Source organism: Xiphophorus maculatus, chromosome 5 (genome assembly GCF_002775205.1).
Source record: "Xiphophorus maculatus strain JP 163 A chromosome 5, X_maculatus-5.0-male, whole genome shotgun sequence".
NCBI classification, from domain to species: Eukaryota; Metazoa; Chordata; class Actinopteri; order Cyprinodontiformes; family Poeciliidae; genus Xiphophorus; species Xiphophorus maculatus.
Genome location: NC_036447.1, coordinates 12,823,092 through 12,846,694, shown reverse-complemented (window position 1 = coordinate 12,846,694; position 23,603 = coordinate 12,823,092). Strand labels below are relative to the sequence as shown.

The window sequence follows — 23,603 nt, the reverse complement described above, 5'->3', positions numbered from 1 at the left end:
CTACCGCTATCAGTCATATTTATGACACGCATACTACAGCAAAATTATGCAACCCATGTTCTCATGCAGACTGCATAACACTTACATCCATCTTTTTGCTCCCTTCTGCATCATGAGAACAAAGGTGAACTCTGTGTTTCCTGCTCCGTCTGCTGCCGTCGCAATAACAGGGAGGAAATGGCGTTAAGATAAGGAGCCAGAGGCTGAATGCCATCTGAATCTTGTGGTTTTTCCATGCGTGTCATCACAGGAAAGGCCATCACAAAGTTGGATTGTTGCCTTACAAAGGTTAGCTTGTACATTGTGAGAGAACACTATCACCTTTTTTAGTTTATGTATACATCTGACACACACACATAAACTAGTTGCCCTGCATCTGTTTGATCTTGGGGCTCTTCATGCTATCTCTCCAAATTGATGCAGGCTCGGGATGCCTCACTGCCTCAGTGAAATTGTGATGTGCCTGCCTGATTTGGGGTTCCATGCATTTGTTGGTATTTACTATTATTATTAAACAACAGGAAAATGGGGAAGTCTGGCTAGATGGAGGCACCTGGTTCAGCGGTTCAGCTCCACACCAGTGGTGCCCCAGACCAGTGGTGTGTTGACGATCAGTGGAGTGTCCGGGACGGGGATTTAAAGTCCCCCTATTTCCAATCACACATTCCAGAGGGGCTGGTTCTCCCTGATGAACGATTCTTATTGAGAGGAGGAAGTTAAAAGAAGCATGTCATTGCTGTCATTTGGCGTTGTTTGTATGTGCCATCGTGGCTCCATCTTCCATCTGGCGCCTGGTGCTGCCACAACACTCTCCTGGATACATTTGATCAAAGCAAGATTTTTCTGTCTGCCACTATTATGCATTGGTAATATCGTGCAGCTGAAGATCATTTGTGTGCAGACTAAGAATGAATAGCACAATTCTCTTCTATTTCTTGTGAATTTAGTCACTGTAATGAAACACCTGAGATGCTACAAAAAATACTCATAATTCAGTGCGACTTTGTAGTTGCTTTTAAAATTTAAATTGCTCTGTTTTACATAGCATAATGATTACACAGTATCTTCTAGAGATTAAAAAAGCTAAATCAGTTATCACAAACTGTAGTCAGCTGGTAAACTGATAATTAGATTAGCATTTGTTCCATATTCTAAGAAAATCTAAGATGGCTTTCTTCTGCTAGGTAGTAAACTGTAACGACATGTAGCACCTTACAGAAGTATATGTGTTCTTGAACTTTCCCACCTATGTGAAGTGCAAAAAAAATGATGCATGATTTAGGTTTTAAGAATGGTCTGTATCAAAGCAAGGACACGTGTTACAACAGTCTAGTCAAAGTCCAAGCATAAATCCAGCTGAAAATCTTTTGCAAGACCTGAAAATTGACCTTCAGATACATTCTCCTTGTAATTTGACTGAGCTTGAGCTATTTATGTATAGTAAAGTTGGGAGAAACAACTGGACTTGTAGCTGCAGAGATAGCAAGAAGTGGTTCTACTCAGAGCTCACTTAGATGGGTAATTTCATATCTCTACTACACTTTTCAGATTTTTATATTCCACTCCTACTAGGACACATTATTATTTTCTGTCACATTGTTTCCCAAACAGAACCACTGAAGTTTGTGGTTGTCATATGATGTGGAACGTGCATATTATCTATAAAAAATTGTCTCGATATCTTTTCTTTTGCATTGATCTTATAAATTTCATTGTATCAGTAAATTTAATTTCACAGATGAAGGTTTGTTTGAGTACAGGAAATAAAAGCAAATAGTTTGAAAGATTGGCCAACATGTACAGCTTACTTCAACTATGTTTTGCTCCTTTGTTTTCTGTCACTAGAAACCTTTGTCCACTCTGATGTGCACTTTAATGTAGTATGCTCATAAAAATGATGTTCTTTATCACAAAGAGAGTTATATTAACTAATAAACATACAAATCACAGAAACAGAAGGTAATCCATCTAAAACAAATTGCTCTGGATCAGTGCTCCTAAACAAAAATGGCTGCCCGGCATATGGAGCCCTCTGAGCTGGACTGCATTTTTGTTTAAACTCCTGTTTTATTTAACTGTAGCACACACACTTGGTCAAATTGTCCATCCCATTAATATATAGTCTGTAGTTGCATTTTCATTAATTCTATTGAAAATCAAAGCATCAAATCGCTTTACAGGATAATAAACTGGAGGTGAATTAAAGAATTTCAGTAGATTCTGGAGTTAATGTAGCATGTAGAGCATCTATTAATCAGGTGCAGGATCAGACAAAGGAAGTACAATCAGGAATGAGGATTTGTCAGGAAACTGAATTGCTTGCAATTTTATGCATTTTTAACACTTTTCTTTTGTTTCTCAGTTTTTATGAATTTTTCCCTCCAGATCTTATTCTAGACATGAACTACATGCATCATCTGATTACCAACTGAGAATAAAATATTAATTAGAACTAGTGACAACATTACACATCATACTGAGGCATATTGACATAACTATGATCATCAGAATTAACTGTTAATTAACATACAGTGCCTCAAACTATACAAAATCAGTCGTATGAATGTTTTTTCTGCTGCATGAGTCCTGCTCGTTGGTGTGTAACATGACTCTCAGTGGCTTGATACACCTACAGAGCGCACCAGCTGGGTGTGAAAAGATCCAAGGTCTACATGTCAGGAAAACCAAAGAAAATTGTCATAATATTACCAAAACAGGCCTTACAAGCAATTTGTAAGAATGACTGTTTTTGCCTCAGTTGCTGTCAGCTTCCATTTACATCATGTCTTTGGGCTTTGAAGCGATCATTCACTGAGGATAAGAGGCCACAAATCTTAATTGAGAAGGGGCAAAACCAAAACTTGTATGAAATTCTCACTGTATGATAACCTTTAGTAATACATCTAACGGCATTAACACCGATATTTAATAATAAAATGACAACAATGTGATTTTTAAAAATTTAAAATACAGCAGGAACAATTATACCAGCAATGTTTAACAATGCTATCAAACACGTTTCTTTATGTTGCTTATGATCATATTACTTTTAAAAGATATATAATAAATATCCACTAGTTTATGTAGTAATGCTTCCAGTGTTTCTTGTGTTGGATGTTATACCTTTTTGCTGATTGTGCTTTGTGTAAAGGGTGTGTAATAAGCTGATGTTGCCATTTTATTAATCAGTCTATCTGTTTTGCTAACTAGAAGATAGTTCTTTAAACCACAGAAATGGTTTGATGTAAAAATGTTGCTTGTGCCAAACATGGTACCTTTGTGACCACCTTATGCTTCTGAAAGCAATCTGTCCACAAGCCACCATTATGCCCCACTCTAAAAGTAATTCAGATCCGTGATCAACAGGTTTCCTAAGGTTTCAGCAGGATAAAAACAAGAGAACAAGCCTGGGGACGTTTTTTAGACCAAGCAACTTGTGTCTATGCGGATTACATCTGTGAACAAGAAGCTCTTTACGCACAGAAGCACAAAACGTCCACATACACACTTTGTCCCCAGACGATGTTACAGCACCCTTTTTTTTCAGCTGTGAGTAGAAAACCACATTGACAGCAGCCTTGTTCGCTCTTGTCCAATCGTCACGGTGAAATGTTTACCTTAACATACAAATGGCCCAGGGTCATGTTGTGTCACATAATGTTTCATGGGCAAATAATGTGTCCTATTCCTCAAGCCACCCTGCAGCCCTTAAGCCCCTCGCAGCCTTCATGGGGGCAACAGCACCCAGGCAGCAAGGCAGCAGCAGAAAGGGAAAAAAGGACAACCTTGTGTCGCCACTGTGAAGTGCCACTCTGAATCAAATCCTGCGGATATAGGAGTTAAGCCCAACTAGCTCTGAGTGTTTGCGGGGAGGCAAAAGCACAAGCGAAGACAAGTTTTTATCTAAGAGGTTGTTGAAGTTTCTCTAAGCATGAAGAAATCTGATGTGGAATAGGATGAGAGGTGAACTAAAGCCAGTGGAGTATTGTTGAGCAATGACATGCTTCATGTTACATATATTAAAACCTTCAGCTAAATCTCAGGGGGAGTAGGTCAGAAATTTAGTTTTTTATTGTTTATCACTTTTTAAGGTTGAAGGATTGCTTATTTTGAATGCTCTATAGTACAGAGGATGGGACGAAAAGGATTTTAAAAGTTTCCAATCAGACATTAATTAAACGATTTATAAATTCTTTATAAATAATCACTAAGCAGTTTCAGGGAACTTTTCATACAATGATGTAGAATCACTATTTAAACAGAAACTACTTATTTTAAACTTTAATGAATGTACTTTTGTCTGTTATTTGCTAGTAGTGTAATTTAATAAACTGTGGATTAATATGATTATTTATTGACTATTCATTAAACATTTGTAAGAACAAGCATGTGATGAGGTGGAGCCAAAATATTTATTTAGAGAATATGCAAGGTCCTGCATTTTATATAAACTATTTCCAAAATAGTTTCTGACACAGGTTTTCTTTGACGATGGAATTGCTGTAAAGCCAATCACTTGACGGAATTGTGAAAGTCATCATAAAACCATCTGAAATTATATGATTAGGTGACATTAATTTAGGATTAAATTTTACATTGCATTTTAATCTGACCAGAAGAATTTGGGCAGAATTTGGCTTCTATATAATTGCATAAGAGGGTGTGTCTATAGTGTGTCTTCAGATAATATTTTTGTAATTTGATAAACAGATCAAATTTGAGATCTGAACTGAATTAAAGACAAAAAAAGTCAAGCATTGAAGAAACGCTTTGCTGACGAAGTATATCGCCCAGAATGTTTGTAGAAATTGTGCTGAACGCAGACACAGGATAATAATTTACTATTAAGATGACTGCAAAATAAACATAGGAACATTTTTATAATTTTAGTAAAATTCTCAGCAAGAGAGACTGTAATCTAACTTTTCTTAAAGCTTTTTTTTTTTTACTATTTTTTGATGCCTTCTTCCTCTTTTCTGACACTTTCTGCAGGGTTCTAGGGCTTTGCAGGTCCATTATTTACTGTGAATGTTTTCAGCAAAAGTTGTACTGTTACAGATAAAACTCAGTGCCTTGATTTAATTTGAGCCATAGAACTGAATATTAGAAGCCAACAAAATAATTCAAAATACACAATAAAAAATATATATATTATTCTGCAAACTGATTAAACACATCCATCTACTCAGCCCTAAGTTAAAGTAGTCTAATTATGTGTCGTTAGTTATCCTTCAAAAGTATAAAATGTAATTCTTCACAGACAAACTAAAACCCCAGAATCATTAAAACCCCTGCAGGCCTGTATTTTCTTTGTGGTTTACAGTGAACAGTAACGGTCTGCTGAAAGCCAGAAGTCCCAGAGAGCCAGGCAACCTTTCCTCCTGTGTTTACGTGTTTACTTATTGTTCTAATCGTCCCCTTCACTTCTCGTGTCTCGCGAGTTAATGCGATTCTTTCCGGTTCCGCTCGGTCAGAGCTCGGGTCACCGATCCAACCGCTCCCTTCTCATATTAATTAGCCTAATTAGCACGGGGAGGTGGAAAACAAACAAGTGGTGATTAATATCTAAACTATGGTGAGTCCTTTCGAGGGATTCTTGCGGGCAGGCCGAAATGTGGAGAGGAGCATGAGAGGAGAGATGAAAGAAGAAAGTGTTCAGCGAAGAAAGAAATAAAAAAATAAAAACAGGTCAGGTAAAAATGAAGGACACCAGTAGGCCTGTTCGGTTTCTCAAAAAGCCATGTTTCAGCTAGCCTACACCCGGATAAACAATAAATAAATATGTGCTTTTAGCAATAATAATAATAATAATAATAATAATAATAATAATAATAATAAATTTTGAATTTGATCAAAAATAATAATAATGATTTAACCAGTAAATTGCATTAATGTTTCTTAACTACAAGTTCATAATGTGACTAATGATTTCTCACTGAATAGGCCTGAGTCTCTTTACACTGGGAAATATGTCAAACTAAACATTTCAGTGTGACAACAGGAAAAATACAAAATTACACACAAAAAATTCTCATTTTATTTTATTGAATGTCTAACTCCTACCCCCTCACACAAAAATAAAAACACGCAAAATAAAAAAGAAACACAAAAAGAACAACATAAAAAAAAACCCCGATTATAACAGAACCTCTTCCCAGCATTTCACAACACCTTGATGAACTGCTGGAAATAATCCGGATCCATAAGATCCAAATACCGTTTTGGGTTCCAAAAGGAGAAGGAGGTTGCACATCTATAGAGAATTTGAAATCTTTTTACCTGCAGACCACAAGCTGGATCCTGTATTTGGGCCTAATTCTAACCAACCAGCTAAATTGCGATGTCAGGCTGGAAATGCAGGCAAATATTTCACCTGCTTGCCTCATGCTAAAGCAGATAGCCTGTTCTGTTTCTCTTCCTTTCTGTCTTTATGTCGCGTCTTCTTTCGGAAACCTCGCGTGTTTATGTTTAGATGTTGTTGGCGCGAGCCGAAGGTCAGGGTCGGAGTGTAGCAGCGCGAGGCGACAAGCAGAGCAAAATGGGTCGCTGTCTCGCGCTTTGTTCCGCACTCAATTGTCTCGCGGCTAAGCGTGAACCCTGAGACCCACAGCTGTCTGGTGGACAGGGACGGAGAAGTCACTCAGCGGAGGAAGAAAGAAGAAAACTGTTGTGTCAATGTATTTTTTTTTCCACAGTGTAATTCCTGGTTCTGCTTTTAGAACCACTTTTACACTTAATGATTTAAATTATGGTTTGTTTGTGTTTTTGCTTTCCCCTTTCAAACACATTAAAGGCATAAGCTCGTGTTAGGCTTAACCTATGAACTTTCACCTTTCTCATGTTCATATTCTGTTTTTATTTCCATTTGCCTTTAATTTTTATAAATTAGATTCTCCACAACAGAAAAACAATAGGTATTTGGTTATCTGGCAAATACACTCCACACTTCCGGCTCAGGCTTCAGGCCATTTGTTTGATATCTGACTTTTACACATTCATTGCAAACAATTAATATTTTTTCCCCTAAAGATAAACTAATCTTCAGCTTTGGTCTTCGAAGCATACGCAAAAACTAACATGGGGTGAGTTTTAATTATTTTTGAAATTTGTAAATTAATGAGTGGGCTTAAATTGAAAATATGGAGGGGTTTTATTATGTTTTTTTTTCTTGTTTTACTTTCAGATCTGTTGGTGCTCACACAAAAAGACTCGAGGACTGAGGACTAAGCATAATGTTGCAATTTTGTCTCTAGGTCCAAACAAAATTTGACTCTCATAAAAGAATAACCTAAAAAAAAAAGTTACACACGTTCTAGAAATTTTCTAGATGGAGACGGAGAAGAAAATTCCGCGTACGAGCAGTGGTGGAAAGTTTCAGTTGGCAAATGAATTTTTAAATGAAATGTTGTTGTGCGCTCGCAGGTGCGTGTCGGCAAACAATCAGAGCTGAGGACCGGCACTATCCCTTTGGTAACTAATTCTTCACACACGCACCAGCAGAAGGCTGCATGCATTTCTGACTCTGTAGAGAGGTCGGTGTAGCTCAGCATGGTACACCGCTCCGTGCGTTTCCACTCCAACGTAACGCGTAAAGCGCGCGGTGCGTAACAGGTGTGCGCAGGCACACGGGGCAGCAGGAGAAATTTGTGCGAGTGCTCCGTCAGAGGAGGTTGAGTGCGCACAAAGCAAAATTTCACTCCAGGACTAACTTTCCTTAAATTATATGTGATGGAAAAAGACCGAGCACTGGTTTTTACGCATGTTCCCCTCTATGCCTCCCTTGCTGCAAACGCGATGTGCACCAGAGGAAATGAATCTAACATAAAAAAGAGGGAATGGCGGAGAGAGAAGGAGAGCAGGTCGGGGGCGGGAAAGTTTAGTAAAGTGGAACTTGGTAACAGATGCGAAAGAGGGGGGGCGGCCCTGCTGGGAAGGGTGCGGGTTGCGCGATACTGAGCAAGTTTGCGTGGTCTGGGTGCGCGCGCTGGTTAACACATGCAAGCGCAATTTCATTCGTGTGTGCGTGCTCGGAAAGAAAAAAGGGGAAAGGACATGAGCGCACATTGAGAGTGGCTCTTTTTTTTTTTTTTTTTTTTTTTTTTACTCGGCGTGATCATTTCACGCTTCCCCCCGAAGCCTTTTTTCCACCTAAAGCGTTTAGTTGCAGCTGACTGAGCACTTGCTGGGAGTGCAATAGGGAGCGGAAGGGTCGAATTATTTCAGCCTACAAGTCGCCCCCCCAAAAAAGTACTGTAGGACGAAAGAAGAAAAAAAAGGAAAGAAGGGGAGAAAGGAGTATCAGAGAGAAAGAGAGAGAGAGAGGGAGGGAGGACGGGAGAGGGAGAGGAAGAAAGGGAAACACTGGAAAAAAGTTTTTGTTCTTTTCCTTTTTTTTTCTTCCTCCGTCCCCTTCCCCCTTTTCTAACTGGGTAACATGGACCAGGGGCCCAAGAGTCCTGCGCTACGGCTCGGGAGAGCAGGTAGGGTCACACCAACTCAATCTATTACCCTTTCATATTCTGAAACATGCTTTATTATTGTTGATATGATTATTAATTGCTCGATTTTGTCAATCTCACGCAGAGCGTTGGACTGCTGCATTTTTTTGTAACAAATGTTTAGCTTTAGTTAAAGTTTGTTCAACTTCGTGAGTTGGCGCTCACAAAGTTTGCAAAACTTTTTTCTGCATTTCATCAATATGAAAAACTACATTTGTTACAAAACTTTTAAACGCCATTGCAAGTTCTGTCTTTAGTTCGCAAGTTTTGTATAGTTTTGTTTGGATTGTTGTCACGTTTGTTTAGAACTAAAATGATCATCCAGGGAACTAATTTTCAATGTTATGATCTTTTTTTTTTTTTTTAGGAAAAGCTAAACAACTGCAAATATTTTTCGACATTTTCGGTTTAGAGGTAATACTTGAAAATACTTTGTGATGCTGATCACAACTTTTCTATTTTTTTGAACGAGTGCAGAGAAGTTAAGCGGGCTGATGTTGAGAGGTTTGTGTTTCAGCTCCACGTGTTAATCCTCTCACAGAAACCAAACTTGCTTTTTTTTGGTTAACAACTCTCATTTCATGCCACGAACATATCGACTCTGTCTGTGCACTCCTGAGAAAGTGAGCTTTTATTTTAGCTTTTGAATGATGGTTTAATTCGCGGACCACATGTTTCTGAGTGTGGGCTACAGCGCTTTCATTCAACAGGTTAATGCTCCATAAAACAGCGGGGTCTGAAACAGCGATGGATGAAGCCATCGACCTCGTTATGGCACCCAATGGATCTCACATCATTTCATATTGCTGCCCGCTGCGTCCACATTGATAAAACGTCGTTTGTCATTAAGAAACCGCGGGCAGGTGATTGGCCACTTTAAACGCGGGCTGAGCGTCATGCAGCTTTTTTTTTTTTCTCCTCCTGCAAAGCAATGAAATCTGACTTAATGATGCGTTCATGTTTGCTTAATACTGGTTATAGTGAGCCAAGCATGATACACGTTTAAGACAGATGCAGTTTATTATGTTACGTACATCTCTGACGTGAGAGTTAGATCCCTTGTCTTCTGGAAATAAATAATTTTCGGCCTTTTAATAGAAAAATGCCCCCAAATGTGCCCTAACCGGGCACTATAGCCGCTGATAAACGCTGAAAGCGGAGGGATTTGTGGCAGTTGGTTAATAGCCTTTTTAACCACTGAGGAAATCAGAATTTAATAGAGGCCCTCCTCTGTTGATGTGTAGAGTATTGAGGGCCCAGGGCCTTTACCTAAAGCCTCTCGATTCACCTCTCACGTTGATACGTGCTTGGATTACAAAGGAGGATCAATAAGACTGAGCGTGTAGCCTGTCGGACTCCATCCCACCGTCCAGAAGGGTGGGGCCGCGCGTAAAAACGCTCAGATAAATTACATTTTCAACACTATCTGGATGCTGATTCAGTCACCGTGGGGTCCGTTATGCTTAAGTTACATTCCTGACACAGAGTTCATTCGCGTCTCTGTTTTGGTAAAAAAAAAAAAAAATGCTTGTTCACAGGAGCGTTTCCGGTTTAGTAAGGGGCGGCCAGATGGGCACCACAAACAATCTTTGAGAGGAAGCAAAAGTAAAAGCAACGACAGATTTTCAAGTTTTGTCATGTTTCTCTCCAGAATTTAAGATAAGCCAGTGTTTTGTACGAACGGTTATGTCAGAAATGAAACTTTCAAGATCCTGCAAAAGTTAGTAACCGCCATTTCAAAATACAGCAACTCTCCCAAATTGTGATCCAATATTTTTGTCCTGCAATTATTTTAGGGCGACAAAGAAAGCGAGAGGTATATTATATTGGTATTGGCATATGAACTGAATTTTAATAGATAGGAAGTGGTGCTGTTTGTCTTGTAAAGTTCCTTGACGTGTGGTAGTGTGGCTCATAATTAAGTACAACTGGTGTAAATGTGGCCTGTGTGCATTTAATCGCCCTTGGGAAAGTTTGAACCCTTAGGCAGTTGCAAGGTTTGCTACTTCCTTGAGTCGGCTCTGATTGCGCGTAAATGCGCTGCGAGGATGATCTCATGTTGGATTTCTGGCTTCAGTTTTTACTTTACGCGCATCACAGGGCGTCTGGTAGACACGTTTTCTGGCAGATGGAAAGCCAAGACTGTTATAAACATTTGCAAACATGTGTGTATGATGGGGCACACTGCTGGAGCAGTGGGTGTTTTACCTGTATGGTGCCTCACTCTCCAGTCCATATACAGTGTTTTTTATTTATTTATTAGTGAGGACTTTTATATATTTCATAAGCTAGTGAAAACCTAAGGAGAGATACGGAAGCTTTTCTCATTATGTTTACAGTCAGCGGGCGTGTAATAAACGAGCTGGCGGAGTTAACATGCGCTATTAATTTTTCATTGCTTTTTTTTCCCTTTCGTGGCTGCGATGGAAGTAAAAAGCAAAACGCTTTCATGGTGGATGGAAGAAGAAGAAGAAGAAGAAGAAGGAGGAGGAGGGGATCGGTGGGGAAAGGGGGGCATTTTAGCAACAACAACAATTGCCTTCAATTTGCATCCACCTGATTATCACAAGTCAACATTCTTACTAATGTCTAAAGAAAGTATCCAAAACAGCTGCAACCCCCCTCTATCCATCCCAACTCCCGTCTGTAGCTCTGCAGAGGTAATGAAATATGGTAATGGCTTTGGATTAAAACCGTCCTACCCTGATGGAAGTTTTTCTCCAAATTTACAACCCTAAAGCAACAACAATTTGTATACATGATTGATTGTGTTTGGATGGGTTTTTTTTTTTTTTTTTTTTTTTTAATTGCTTGTATATTTAATTTGCAATTCGGAGAGACACCAGCGATTGCTGCCGTTTATACGCGTGTGGGGAACGGGTGCGTAAATTTTTGCAAATAAAATAAACAGAGGCTAAAAAGAAAGATGGAAACGACACGTTGTGCTTTTTAAAATTTTCTGCTCCACCAGTGCAGTTGCCTCTGCTTTTGATCACTTATGAGAGAATAAAAAGGGAATCAGTACCAAGAAGAGAAAAGAAAACCCCAAAACAAACCCTCCTGTTTATTGTGAGTAATAGAGGTTTTGTACATTTCTCATACCACTGCCATTTTTTTCCTGCTTTGGTACACCAGAGGCCTGTGAGGAGGCACTCCATCTAAATAGTAAGGCTTAGGCATCTCGATTGATTTTGTCTTGTATATGTTAACAAAAATATGTATATAGAAGCTGGTTTGGTGTCTGTCAGGTTTGCAGGAAACCCAGTCCATTGATTGACTGGGTTTCTGAGAAATGATGTGAAATATGTAAAATATGAAGGAGGGTCCGTTTAAAATGTTGGAAATATTTACTCAGCAGAGGCGTAAAAAAATCAACTAGGATTCAAAAATCATATTTCCACATCAAGATCCCAATCAAAAAGTAGCGGTGCTGCATGATGACGTTTATAGTGATTGCTAATTATGTTTTCACTCCTCTGTCTTAGTCTGGCCTCCAACTGGACACACTGAAGGACTTTAAAGCAATATTGAGTGTAAATCCTTTCATTTTAATTATCTGTAAATAAATGACTGTGTGCGCGCGCCTGTGTGCACGCAGGCCTTTTTGTCCAAGGCTGAACGCCCCCTCGTGGCTGACACTGACATTCTTCTTCAAGAAATATTTTTTAAGCTCACAAAGAATGCAAAGCTTCCAGCTTAGCGGCGAGGTTAGAAACAGAATAAAGAGGGTTTCTCTTTTTTATATATATTTCTTCTGCATTTTCCATAATGAGCGCATCTAAGTACCTGGTGATTTGTTCGTTTTTGTGAATGAATTGGTTGTCTTAGATCGGTTCTTTCATAGAAGCCTGGGAATTCAAAGAAACATTTTAATTATGTGCAACAGAATGTATAAATATTAGATTCTAAGAAAGTCTAGTGCTTTCATAAATTACCCATCTGGACATCAGATCAGTTGGAGAATAAACTCCAAAAGATAATTTAAATAAGCTGCATTTTCTTATTTAGATTCCTTAAAATGCCACATGTATTATTATGATAAAATAGGTAAGATTCGTTTATTGATACCTCCATGAACAGGATGGGAAAGTGCGTAATTATATGTCATGGGCTCCTCTGAAATACACCTGCTCCGAAATGCAGCCGAAATGATTAAAGAGGAAAGGAATAAACTCTCCTGCTTTAGGCTATTTGTGTATTTTGACATCACAGATGCTTTGTGTGGGCCTCTGCGAGTCTTCTGGGACGAACATCGAACCTGACAGTTTTGGAGTGTGTGTTTGCTCTTCATTAAAAGCATACATACGTCTGGATCAATTAGGTAATGAGACGGGATGCATGTTTCACATGTTTTTCATTAGATCCCACCCCTTGAGATGGAGGAGGATGACGAAAGAAAATAAGAAAGAGGAATTATTCAGGAGTAATTGTTTGCTCTTGGTCGTTCTCGCCCCTGTAGGCCTAAATATGACAAAAAAATGATTTTTGCGTCCTACATTTTGTTAAATAGACATATAACATTTTAAAATAAAAGTCTCTCATTCGATTCACTTTGTTTTTATTCCTTCATCCAACACGGCATGCCTTCATTAAAACGCCTCAGTTTTAATACTCACTTAATTGGCAGTTACACAATACACCCAATAAGCTGAGAAGCAAATAGCTATAAAGGCAATGCGTTTCTATATAATTCATTAATTGAAATTAAAAATATAAAGTACTGCGTTGCCTCACCGAGCGACTTGACGATTGGTCAAAGGAGAAAGCAATGCGGGCTGCCATTGGCGCACGGGATTCGCTGTAGCCAATCACCGAGCCCCACCCCCCTCGCTGCCCACAGCGAGCTGAACCGGGGTTGGTGTTGACGTCAAGACAGCGCTCGAACCGTCATTGGCTGGTTTCGCGGTGAGTGACGGGCAGCGCGCAGGTTAGGGTTCCAGGGGGCTGGGAGCGCGGGCGCTGTCCGCAAGAGAGCAGGTCCTGAAACGCGCCGTGCGCCGCCGCCGGATGCTGCGCGCAGGCAGGCTGGTCATTTTGAGATCAACAGCAAAGCTCGCTTATGTGCAGTACGGTGGTTGTTTTTGGTCTCCTGAACAGGAGCGCGGAGTAAAACATCTTTTGAATTCCGATTTGACTTGAAGAGGTTCGCCTCTAAAACTCACTCAGTCACCGGGAGCCGGTTTGTGCGGCGCGTCCCGGTCCACTCAGGAGGTGACAGAAAGAAGATACATCTGAAGTCTAAGGCTTTTTACTTGAACCACAAAGTGCTTGTTTTTTTCTTTTTGTTTTTGACTGACTTTGCATAATTATTATTATTTTTTTTTTACATTATATTCTTAATTTTTTGGGCACGTGACATTTTTTGTTGGATATGACACCGCGTGACGTGATCGCTTGTCCGCACTCAGACGCTGAACTGAAGGGGGATCTTCACGTGAGAACGGCAGCCGAGGACAATTTATAAAAAAAAAGAAGAAATGTGCACAGGACAACCGGGATCACTGGATCTGTAAAGAGTTGTTCTACCTTTCGCGCCTAATTTTTAAATGTTATTTATTTATTGATTGTTTTCTAAAAGACTGACGGGAGAGTTGTGCCTCCATCGGTGAAAGTACGGGGGGGTGGGAGGGTGTTCACGGTCAGCAGACCGACAAGAAAAAAAGAACAAAATAGTCATACTTTCCTTGCTTTACGTATTTTGTTTATTTTTCGTGTTTTGGATGAATAATTGTTAAAAACTTAGACACATTTTTGCCGACCTGGGACTGGCGCTACTTGACCCACAGCAGAAGAAAGGAAGACAGAAGCTCCTCTGGTTCAGGAGACACCACAACTAATCCGCTGCTGTGATTCCAATTGTTCCTTCCTTCTAATTTTTTTTTTTTTTTAGTTTTTTGACGTTTGAACGCCTCATTTTAACTTTTTGATGAAATGTGTTGCTTTTACCTTTAAACACAGTCTTTTTTTAACAAGGAAAAAAAAAACTATCTTTTTGAAGGAAAGCCTTTTTAGTCACTGGAAGTCCCATCTGTCATCATAGCCCGCAAAGTGGAAGACCGAAGCGGGTGTTGTTTTTAAGATCCTCTGGTTGCTTGAAGGGCCCTGGAGCCCCCTCTCTGCACCGATGGAGATTCATTGTAAGCACGACCCGTTCGCGGCGATGCACAGTAAGTTCTTCTGGTTATCATTCCCTTCATCTGCATGATCCCAACTGGCCCTCAAACACCACCAGCCCTGCATGCGTCCACAGAAAAAACTGCACTGCTTTATTTGTTTCGTTTTAACTGAAGTTACGAGCATAACTGAAATGTAATTGCTTCGTGATTTATTGCATACTGAAGATGTAGATGTACCCGTCTGAAATCAGACAATTTACCGCTCAAGTCCAAATGTCCAAATTTCGCAGAACACTGAACGACCTCTTATTTTGGAAGGCATCCAATGTTTTGCATATGGGCAACTCAAAATCATTTAAATAATAATATCAAAAAAAACATAACAGTTTACTGAATACTCTTTCCAGTGTTGTTTCTTGATGTTTTATTAATCAATCACACGCCCCTGTGTTGCATTGTTTAAAGTGTGATGGGTTCTCTGTCCTGCGCTCTGCGAATACGATGCATGAGAATAATTTGGCATGAGTTTGGTGATGCTGTGAATAGAGAGATGAAGTGCGGTCTCTGCAGGCCCGCTTTGTGTTGTTTTCGCCGCCGTTTCTGCTTTGTAGGAGACGGTTTGTTGTGTTTCTATGGTTTGAAGAGAAGAGGAGGTGCAGAGGTCAAAAGGGGAGGGAGTGAAAGAGGGGTGATGGAGGAAAAGTGAGAGAATGAGAGAGAGAGAGAGAGAGAGAGAGAGAGAGAGAGAGAGAGAAGTGGAGAGAGAGAGAGAGAAAGAGAGAGAGTAAGAGAGAGAGAGAGAGGGGGTATCAAAGCATGACTAAAAGCTGAACTTGATCCACAAACCGTACCAGAAGAGTAGAGCTCTGGTTAGGTTCTGATGAAACGCTCTGTTTCAATTTCACGGGAAGCGGTGTAACAATTTGCATTTGTTTAATTTAGGCATAATCATTATTTCTGAGTAAAAACTGTACACGTTTAACAGTTAAAATCTGCTTGTGAAAAAAAATGTGTGAAACTCTCAACCTTTCTTTAAATTTACTACTCCAACTCAATGTGTTCATTTCTAACTGAGAAAGATGTACAATATAAGCAACAAAAAAAAAGTCTAATAAATTTGACATTAAATTGCAGAAATAGTGAGAGCCTTTGTATATCTGTTCTTTAAAAGTTGGAATGTGAACATTTTAACTTGGGAACCGTAGTACCTTAGTTTAGATGTGCCGTTTCGTGGCGATGACTCCCTTGGGGTTATTAAGAAGCTCCTCTTGTTACAACAATTTTGACTTTAGCAGCAATGTTGCCAAAGTTAACTTTGCTTAAATTTTATAGGCTTTTTCAATTCCAAACCGAATGCATTAACTTTTACTGAGTGAATGCATACGTACCATATGTGACACATAAAAGCGTCTTAGCCCTACTTTTTATGCTGGACTTTGAATACCAATATTTTAAACCCACAATGAAATAAAATTATTTATCGATAAAATATTTATTGACATTACATTCACAAACTAATGTGCTTTATTCAAATGTAAATATTATTAATGGCTAACATTTAATTCTTTCCAAAAGTCCTTTTTATAGTGCAGTCAGAGCCACAAGTTAAGGCACGTGCAGCTTCTGCTCACAGGTCACAGTCTGGCTCCACAAGACTTGAGGGAAACAGCTGCTGCACGCAGGGGGAACCTCATGTAGTGGGGGGCGCAACTTAGGCATTCAGTGATGACATGGCGGACGCTGCTTTGTGTGTTGGGCTCACTGGTTTCACCCCCCCCAAAGGTCTTTGAATCAGTTAGCCTTAGCAATAGCACAACATTCATTTTTATTTGCAGAGCTTTTATTTTTAAAGGCAAACTTAGAGATATTTAAAAAATGTCAGAGATCACTTTTAGGTGCAAATGTTTTTTCTTCCCTTTTTGTTCCATCCTCAAGATGCAATTTTCTATGTGGGCTGCACTATAAAAACGAATTTTGGTGGTTGTTTATTATTAGCCTTAGAAGTTGTTGAATTTCTATTTAAGCATATTAATTTCTAAATATTTGTAAAACAAAATTGTGCTAAAACATTTGATTAGAAAGAAACGGACGGTATATGTTAGTTCAGTTAGCCTGCTCTCATTGGTTATGTGCGTGACCAGCAGAGAGCGATATGGCTAATATGTGTATTATTAATTAATAAAGTAAAAATTAAGTACTACCACTACACTTATTACTAAGAAAGTTTCAAAGTTTAAAATTGTATCTGCCACTAAATGGATAAGCGACAGTGCTAATGCTAATGTCAGACTTGCTAGCAAGCCAAGCATCTTATACCTGAGATGCTTGGCTCAGGTATAACATACGTGGCCAATGAATGTTAGCTTCAGGGAAAGATTTACATACAACTTGCAGCAGATTTTAAAATAATTATGAATACTTTATGCCTCAATGACAAACCAATTGTGTGTTTTTTTTAAAATGGATGACAAATCAAATGAATTAAACTATTTTATACTTTTACCTGTAAAATAATTTCTACTGAAAAATGTGGATGTAAACATGCCAAAATAAAATATTTGCGTATTGTTAGGCCAGTTCATTAGTTCAACTTTAACACTTTTGTCAGTGTTGGGCAGGAGAGAAGGGCTTTATTTCATACTTTTTGTTTGTGTTTATACTCAAAATAGTTGGCATGTTTATGATATTGTCTTATCGGATAACTGAATAAAAAAAAACCCTAATTGTAATATTTTATATATTTTCACTCATAACCAGGGAACAGAAATTAATCCTTTTTATTTTTTCACACCAATACGAATAAATGCGCAGTTTGATTTTTGTGTTAATTTAATTTTTTTTTAAATTTCAAATGTTTACTTTGTTATTTTATCATTGAATTTTCCCTTTCTGTCTTTTGTCACTAGTCTCAAAACTGCCTGAGCGCATCCTTCATACATTTCGCATGTTATGTTTGGTTGTTCCTCTGTTCTCTGCTGTTATTTTCGTGTAGAATGTGTGACTGATGTAGAGGACTTCCCACGGTGTGTTATCCCGCCGGATTAAAAAGAAAAAAAGAAAAGAGATTAAAAAAAAAGAAAAAGAAAAAAAAATACACACACACGCAGCTCAGAGCTAGAACGAATCATGTTTCCTCTTCCGCGCCATTTCACCAGAAGCCAATGATCCGCAGGGCTGACGGTGAACCAGCGGAGCTAAAGTTATATATGTCAGAGCGCGGAGACGGTTTAAAACGATTACACCTTAAAAAATGTCAAAGGTAGGGAGAGAAAGAGGTCGTGGGGAATCGAGTGTGACGCGTGGAAATGTTGTTGCGCGACTCTGGATGTGCGCCTCTCTCCCCTCTGTGTGTGCTGCTGCTGCTGCTGCTGCTGCTTGTGCGTAAAAAGGCCCAAAGTTCAGCTCAGCAGGGAATATGCTGCACCTTGTTTGTGTCTCTGCGCCAAATAAAAGTTTCCCTTAAACATTCAACCATGTTCAGACATTTTTATTTTACTAAAAAGGTCGCTCTTAATGTCTTGGAGTTTTAAAAAAATATATTATGAGGGTTTATGGTTTGTTTGTTTGTTTGTTTGTTTTGTGTTTTTTTTTTTTTTTTTTTTTGCGTAGTTCAGGTGAATGAGCTCCCGATTATAGATTTAGGGGGGGAATTGTCTGCAGCGAGTAACATACATGTAAAGAAAAAATCTATTCCAGGTAATTGTGATGATAATGAGCTGAATTTCATAATCATGTATTGTAATGGTAATGAAGGTATGGTGAATATTAAACGCGCAAGGCTGTGGCCTATACGTTGGTGAGCAGATGTAGAAATCTGCTCACCAACTCATAAAAGAAAAACTCGTAAAAAAAAAAAAGGACAGATTTTAATCAGGCTGAGTCAAACTTTACAATCTGATGAAAATAATTGCAATCACGCAAACACTTGACATTTTAAACTGGTAATTGCTGCTGCTATTTTTTCCTTGCCCCATCGTAACATTTATTTATTTATTTATTTATTTATTTATTTATTTATTTATTTATTTATTTATTTATTTATTTATGCCTGTTAATACATGTAAAGTTTTCCACACAAAATAGTCTTAAATGGCTTTTGGAGTACCACTCTAAGATTATAAGAAGTATTTTATTTTATTTTTTAACATTTCTGGAGATGCTCTATGCTTCTACACCATTTCTATAGCAGTTTATGATCCTGTTTCTTTCCCAGACATAATTATTTTCCAAAATCAGGTTGGGAAAAAAAAAAGGAAATGCAGAATAACATCACAGGCCACCTTTAACACGCCAGCCACATCTATCTAGCCACTGTTTGTTCAAGTAAATTTGCTTCATCAGTATTCTTGGAGGCAACTATACCAAGCAGCTTTCAGTCAAAAGTAATTTACAGATCCACCCTTTTTATTTTCTTTCTGGCTTTTTTTTCTCTTGCACGATAGAAAATATTGAGAAAAGGCGAGAATCTGTGGTGTTTTGTTTGCCATTTCTCTGTGGCTGTATTTTTAAGTCGTCAGGCCGTGACGAGACAGATGAGAGATGAGAGAAGGACACTGAGGAATGTAGCAGGAAGAAAGAGACAGAGAGCCCTAATGGAGCTTATTTTCTGGATGGGGGAGTTCCAATATATTCTGCTTTATCTTAGTAATATTTTTTTCTTCTCCTTTTTCAGAAACAGTGAATCAATCAAACATTTAAGGAGGTGGTGGGCTCCTATAAGTCAGCTCCCATAAAGGGTAAATAAATAAAATACAACAGGGATGCATAATGACCCCCTGGGTCTCTCCTGGCTGGCTCTGCCTCTCTCTGATTCAGACGGATGAAAATGAAGCTGCTTCCTCTGCCAACACCTTCCTCTCTCCAGAGACAGCTTTGGGAGAAAGACTCCTAAAAACCCAAACCCCTAATTTGGCAAGATTTCGGTGTCTAATTTGCAACAATACCCACTGCAGGACACTGTTGATTGAATTCCTTCAAGAACATAATGTATTTGTTGGACTTGGACATAAACTCAAATATAGGAAAAAGTATAACAGGACATAGAGTAGAATAGAAATACTATAAAAATCTACAAAGTTGTCTTAGGTAATGGTTTATCTGTTGAGCGTTTAGCACCTTTATTTTCAGAAAGCCATTAACTAAACAGAGGATGTTACAAAATGTTTTTGGTTTGACGTCACAATATATATTGCGCACTGTTGACGACATAAATAGCAGTAAATACAGCATCTTTCAGTATTCATCTATATTTTTTTTCTACTTTTAATCAAGTTGCAGTCACAAACTTCGAAGGTTTTGTGGGAGCTTTTTAATGATAGACCAACTCAAAGAAATTCATAATTACAAAGTGAAAGGAAACTTATGATTTGTATATTTTTTTTAGAAATGTAAAATAATACTAGGCCTTGCAAAGAGTAAAGGGAGTATTCAACTCCATTTGCTCTGATTAACAATGTCTTACTAGGCATAAAGCTAACAGTTTGTTTAAATCACAAATACATTTAAATGTTAGCGTTTTTAATTAAAAATGCTATTTATGAGCATTTGAAATGTGCTTAAAACAAGTTTGCAAACAAATTTGATGTTTTGGAGGTGGGGGATATTATTTGTATTATGTAACTATATTACCATCAGTTGCTATAAAAATGCAGAATATGTGGAGCATAACTTAACAGAATTAATTTGACTTTGCAATTTGATGCCTTGAAATTGGGCCTCTGTCTCTGTAAGAAGAGAGACAGAGGCTCTTTCTGATACTGTGCCTCACAAAAGTGCTTCTCGTTATGCTGTTTCCAACCTTTCTTATATGGAAGTTGGGTCGAGAAGTAGTTTGTATGATAATCTTAGTAAACACACAGTTCCACTACTTATTTGCTAATTGCTGCTGCTAGTCTGGAGGAGCTGAGAGGGAGGTTGTTCTGTGAGGCGGAAACTCGACTTGAGATTGCAGCTCTCCTTTGAGTAAATAGGCAGAGCTTTGCGAGAACAAACATTTAGGCATTCCCCACGGTTGCCATGGGAGATTCAAGGATTTCTCAAACATGCATGAAAGAATGAAAGCAACACTCCAAGTATGTTTTTGATGAAGGAATAACATTCTACTATGATATGAAGCACACACACAAAAAAAGTTTATTTTGCATAATATCTCCCTTCCTTTAAGGTCTGTGTCTTATATGAGAAGTCAAGTGTTCTTGGGCTCCCCCTGTTGGCCTGAGAGCTATAAGCAGCTTCTTGGTTTGCTTATTCCTTAGGCCGGCGGTGATCATACAGCTCCTGATAAACAAATGCCTTTATAGGATGCGAATGCCTCTGCGTTTGGCCCTATCAGTATTTATAGGTTTGGAAAATAAATTTCAAACATATAATCCCCAATACCGTAACCCTCTAAAAAAATGTGAGAGTCTGAACGCCTAATACCAACAGTCAATACACAGATAAGTGAATAAATAGGTATCTGGAGGGTTTTTGTGGGTCACAAGTCATTCCTCTCCATCTCCTCACAAAGCAAGGCATATTTTTCATGCCCTGGCCCAGATAGAAGGGGTGAAAGGAACCATTTCATTTACTCTTATCTGAGAAAGAAGGAGAATGGTTGGGTAAGGGTGGGGGGGGGACTTCAGTGCAGATACCTGTGGTGAGGAGGACTTAGCACAGCAGGCTTCTATAAACGACCTGCAGAAAATCTGCTTTTATTCGCTGAGAGGTTTCGGGAAATAATAATGAGGGCAGGAGGGAAAAGGAATAATGTCCTTATACAGCCATAACGGATTCACACAGAGTGTTTGAGGGTGTAAAAAGATTTGTCCATGTAGGTCAGCAGACTCTTTACAGCACGCTCTCTATGCTGAATGGGACTGGCAGAGATTTTGTGATCATTTCCTTTAAACTCCCAGAAATCAGTCACAGTAAATAAGTGGATTTCTCCTTTATAATGAAACAGGGTCCAGAGGCGCCCTGTTGGCTCAAGGGTCAGAGAATTTGCTGGGGAGCTTTGTTGCATGATGTTTTTACTCCCTCCTAATTATTACCTATTAAAGGCATAATATCAGTTGTGGTTTTTGCATGAATGTTTCCAAAACTAGGTCTTATGCTTTATAAAAATGATGATGTTTTGTGAAAAAGATTCAAACTACGTATGTCCACAAACAACTCAGTGAGGTGATCTCTGTTGTCCATATTACTGCCACTGAACAAAATTCACCCGTCTTGGAAGAAGTAAATGCGCATTTTCATAGAACAGACTCATATCTTTGAACATTGTTTGTAAATTTTCATATAAAAATTGATAGTGATAAAACCCCAAAAGGCTTTGGAGAAATGTTAAATCTACAAAAGACAAAAGACAGAGCATTATTGGATGCTTACTGAAAACACTATTTATGTATGATGGTGACAATGCCTGCATCCCTAATTAAAATTAAACATCTGATAGTTAAACATTATATTCTGCTCAGAATATATGACAACAAGGATTTTTAATTAATGTCGTATGTCTACAGGCATTATTACCAATTGCAATGAATGTTTTGCAAGAATATTCTAAACAAAGATGTGAGGATTAAGATACATCCTGTTGTTTTTGATGCTCATAAATGCTTTTATTCACTTTGCCTTATAATCTTGAACAGTTTCTGTCCATCATCTATACGTCTATATGAGAATATCTTAACAGCCAGAGCAAACTTGATCAAGATTATTTTCTCCAGCTGAAAAAAGGTCAAGTTCTGAGACTAGTTCCCCTATTTTGCACCTGTGATTTTAACTGTGAGTTTCTGAAAAATTTTCACTACATGGTTTAAAGGCATGACTGTAAAATTGTCTCAAAGGATGCAGTTACATTTATTTAAAACAGAAAAGCAAAAATTATTTATACTGCTTCTAACATAACATGCAGACTGTTACAAATTTTTTTTATCACTAGTTTAATTTTGATTTACTTTTTATTGCTCTGCTCTACATAGATTAAAACAGGCATAACGAGTCAATATCAGCTGATTATCAATGTCAGCTGATTAGTCAGGCTGTCTGCTGTAGTCAGCTGCTTTACATGCATCTCACCCACACTGTAGTGCTGAAACAGAGTTATTAATAAATTCTTTTTATCCAGGTAACTAATGTCTCATTGGGTTAAAATCTGTTTTCCAAGAGAGACATTGCCACAAAGGTAACACATGAAACAAATAAAAGAAATAACCATTACAACATAAACACAGCTATGCAGTAAACAGTCAGGCCACGACAATAAGAATAAGAGTGGTTGGCGAGTCCATGACTGTCCTTATTTTTCATGACCGTAAAACATTTCCTCATAATACAGTTTGTAAGGGAAAATATTAGAGCCTTATTTCAGCCATCTTACTGGCAGTGCATAGCAGTGGGTGCAGGAAGAGCAGCGATGCGTTACTCCATGCTCTGTACAAAGTGAGAAAACTCGGTTCCCTAAAGCACTTTCTCTGAAGTCTTAAAGAAGGAGTTTAACTGTAGAGGAAGTAAAGATGGAAACTTCAGCAGTTTTGCAACAAGAACTAGGTAAAACTGTGGTATATCTTAATTAATCATCTCATGCTCACTGTATTTAATTATTATATTTACCAAACTGGTTATTTCTGATGAGAAAAATGGCTTTGTTTTGCCACATTGTCTCATATTTTCTTGAAAGATAACATTTGTTGTAGATGATAACGTTTCATCACTGAGCCTTGGTTGAGAGTAGCTCTGAGAGGAATGGCACAAGCAGATCAGTCTCACTTTCTCCAGATACATCACTGCCTTTTGTCGAGACTGATTGCTTTCCAAATTGTGCTGGTGTCTGCTTAATGAGCCCTCTTACATCTAAAAAGACGAAGCGGTAAGTTTAGAGCCAGACCGTCCTTATTAGAAGTGTGTGTTTCATATATTGACTTATTTATGTTAGAGCTGAAGAGAAACGATGTATCTTTACTTTTGTTTTTCCTCGTACTGATGATGAGAAGACGAAGGCAAGGCG

The 23,603-nt window shown here is 38.4% G+C and overlaps 1 protein-coding gene across 3 annotated transcripts in view; it reads left to right on the top strand.

Annotated features, from left to right (window-relative positions):
• The first annotated feature begins 8,174 nt into the window (after positions 1-8,174).
• pax5 (paired box 5) overlaps positions 8,175-23,603 on the top strand; it is a 59,565-nt gene continuing 44,136 nt past the window's right edge. For 2 of the 3 annotated variants that reach the window (XM_023334413.1, XM_023334411.1), the window contains exon 1: positions 8,175-8,480. In XM_023334413.1, the coding sequence (XP_023190181.1) occupies positions 8,435-8,480 (46 nt within the window). In that variant the 5' untranslated portion in view covers positions 8,175-8,434. Of the gene's footprint in view, positions 8,481-14,158; positions 14,666-23,603 lie in introns of those variants that run through there. The other variant, XM_023334412.1, reaches the window with a different exon arrangement.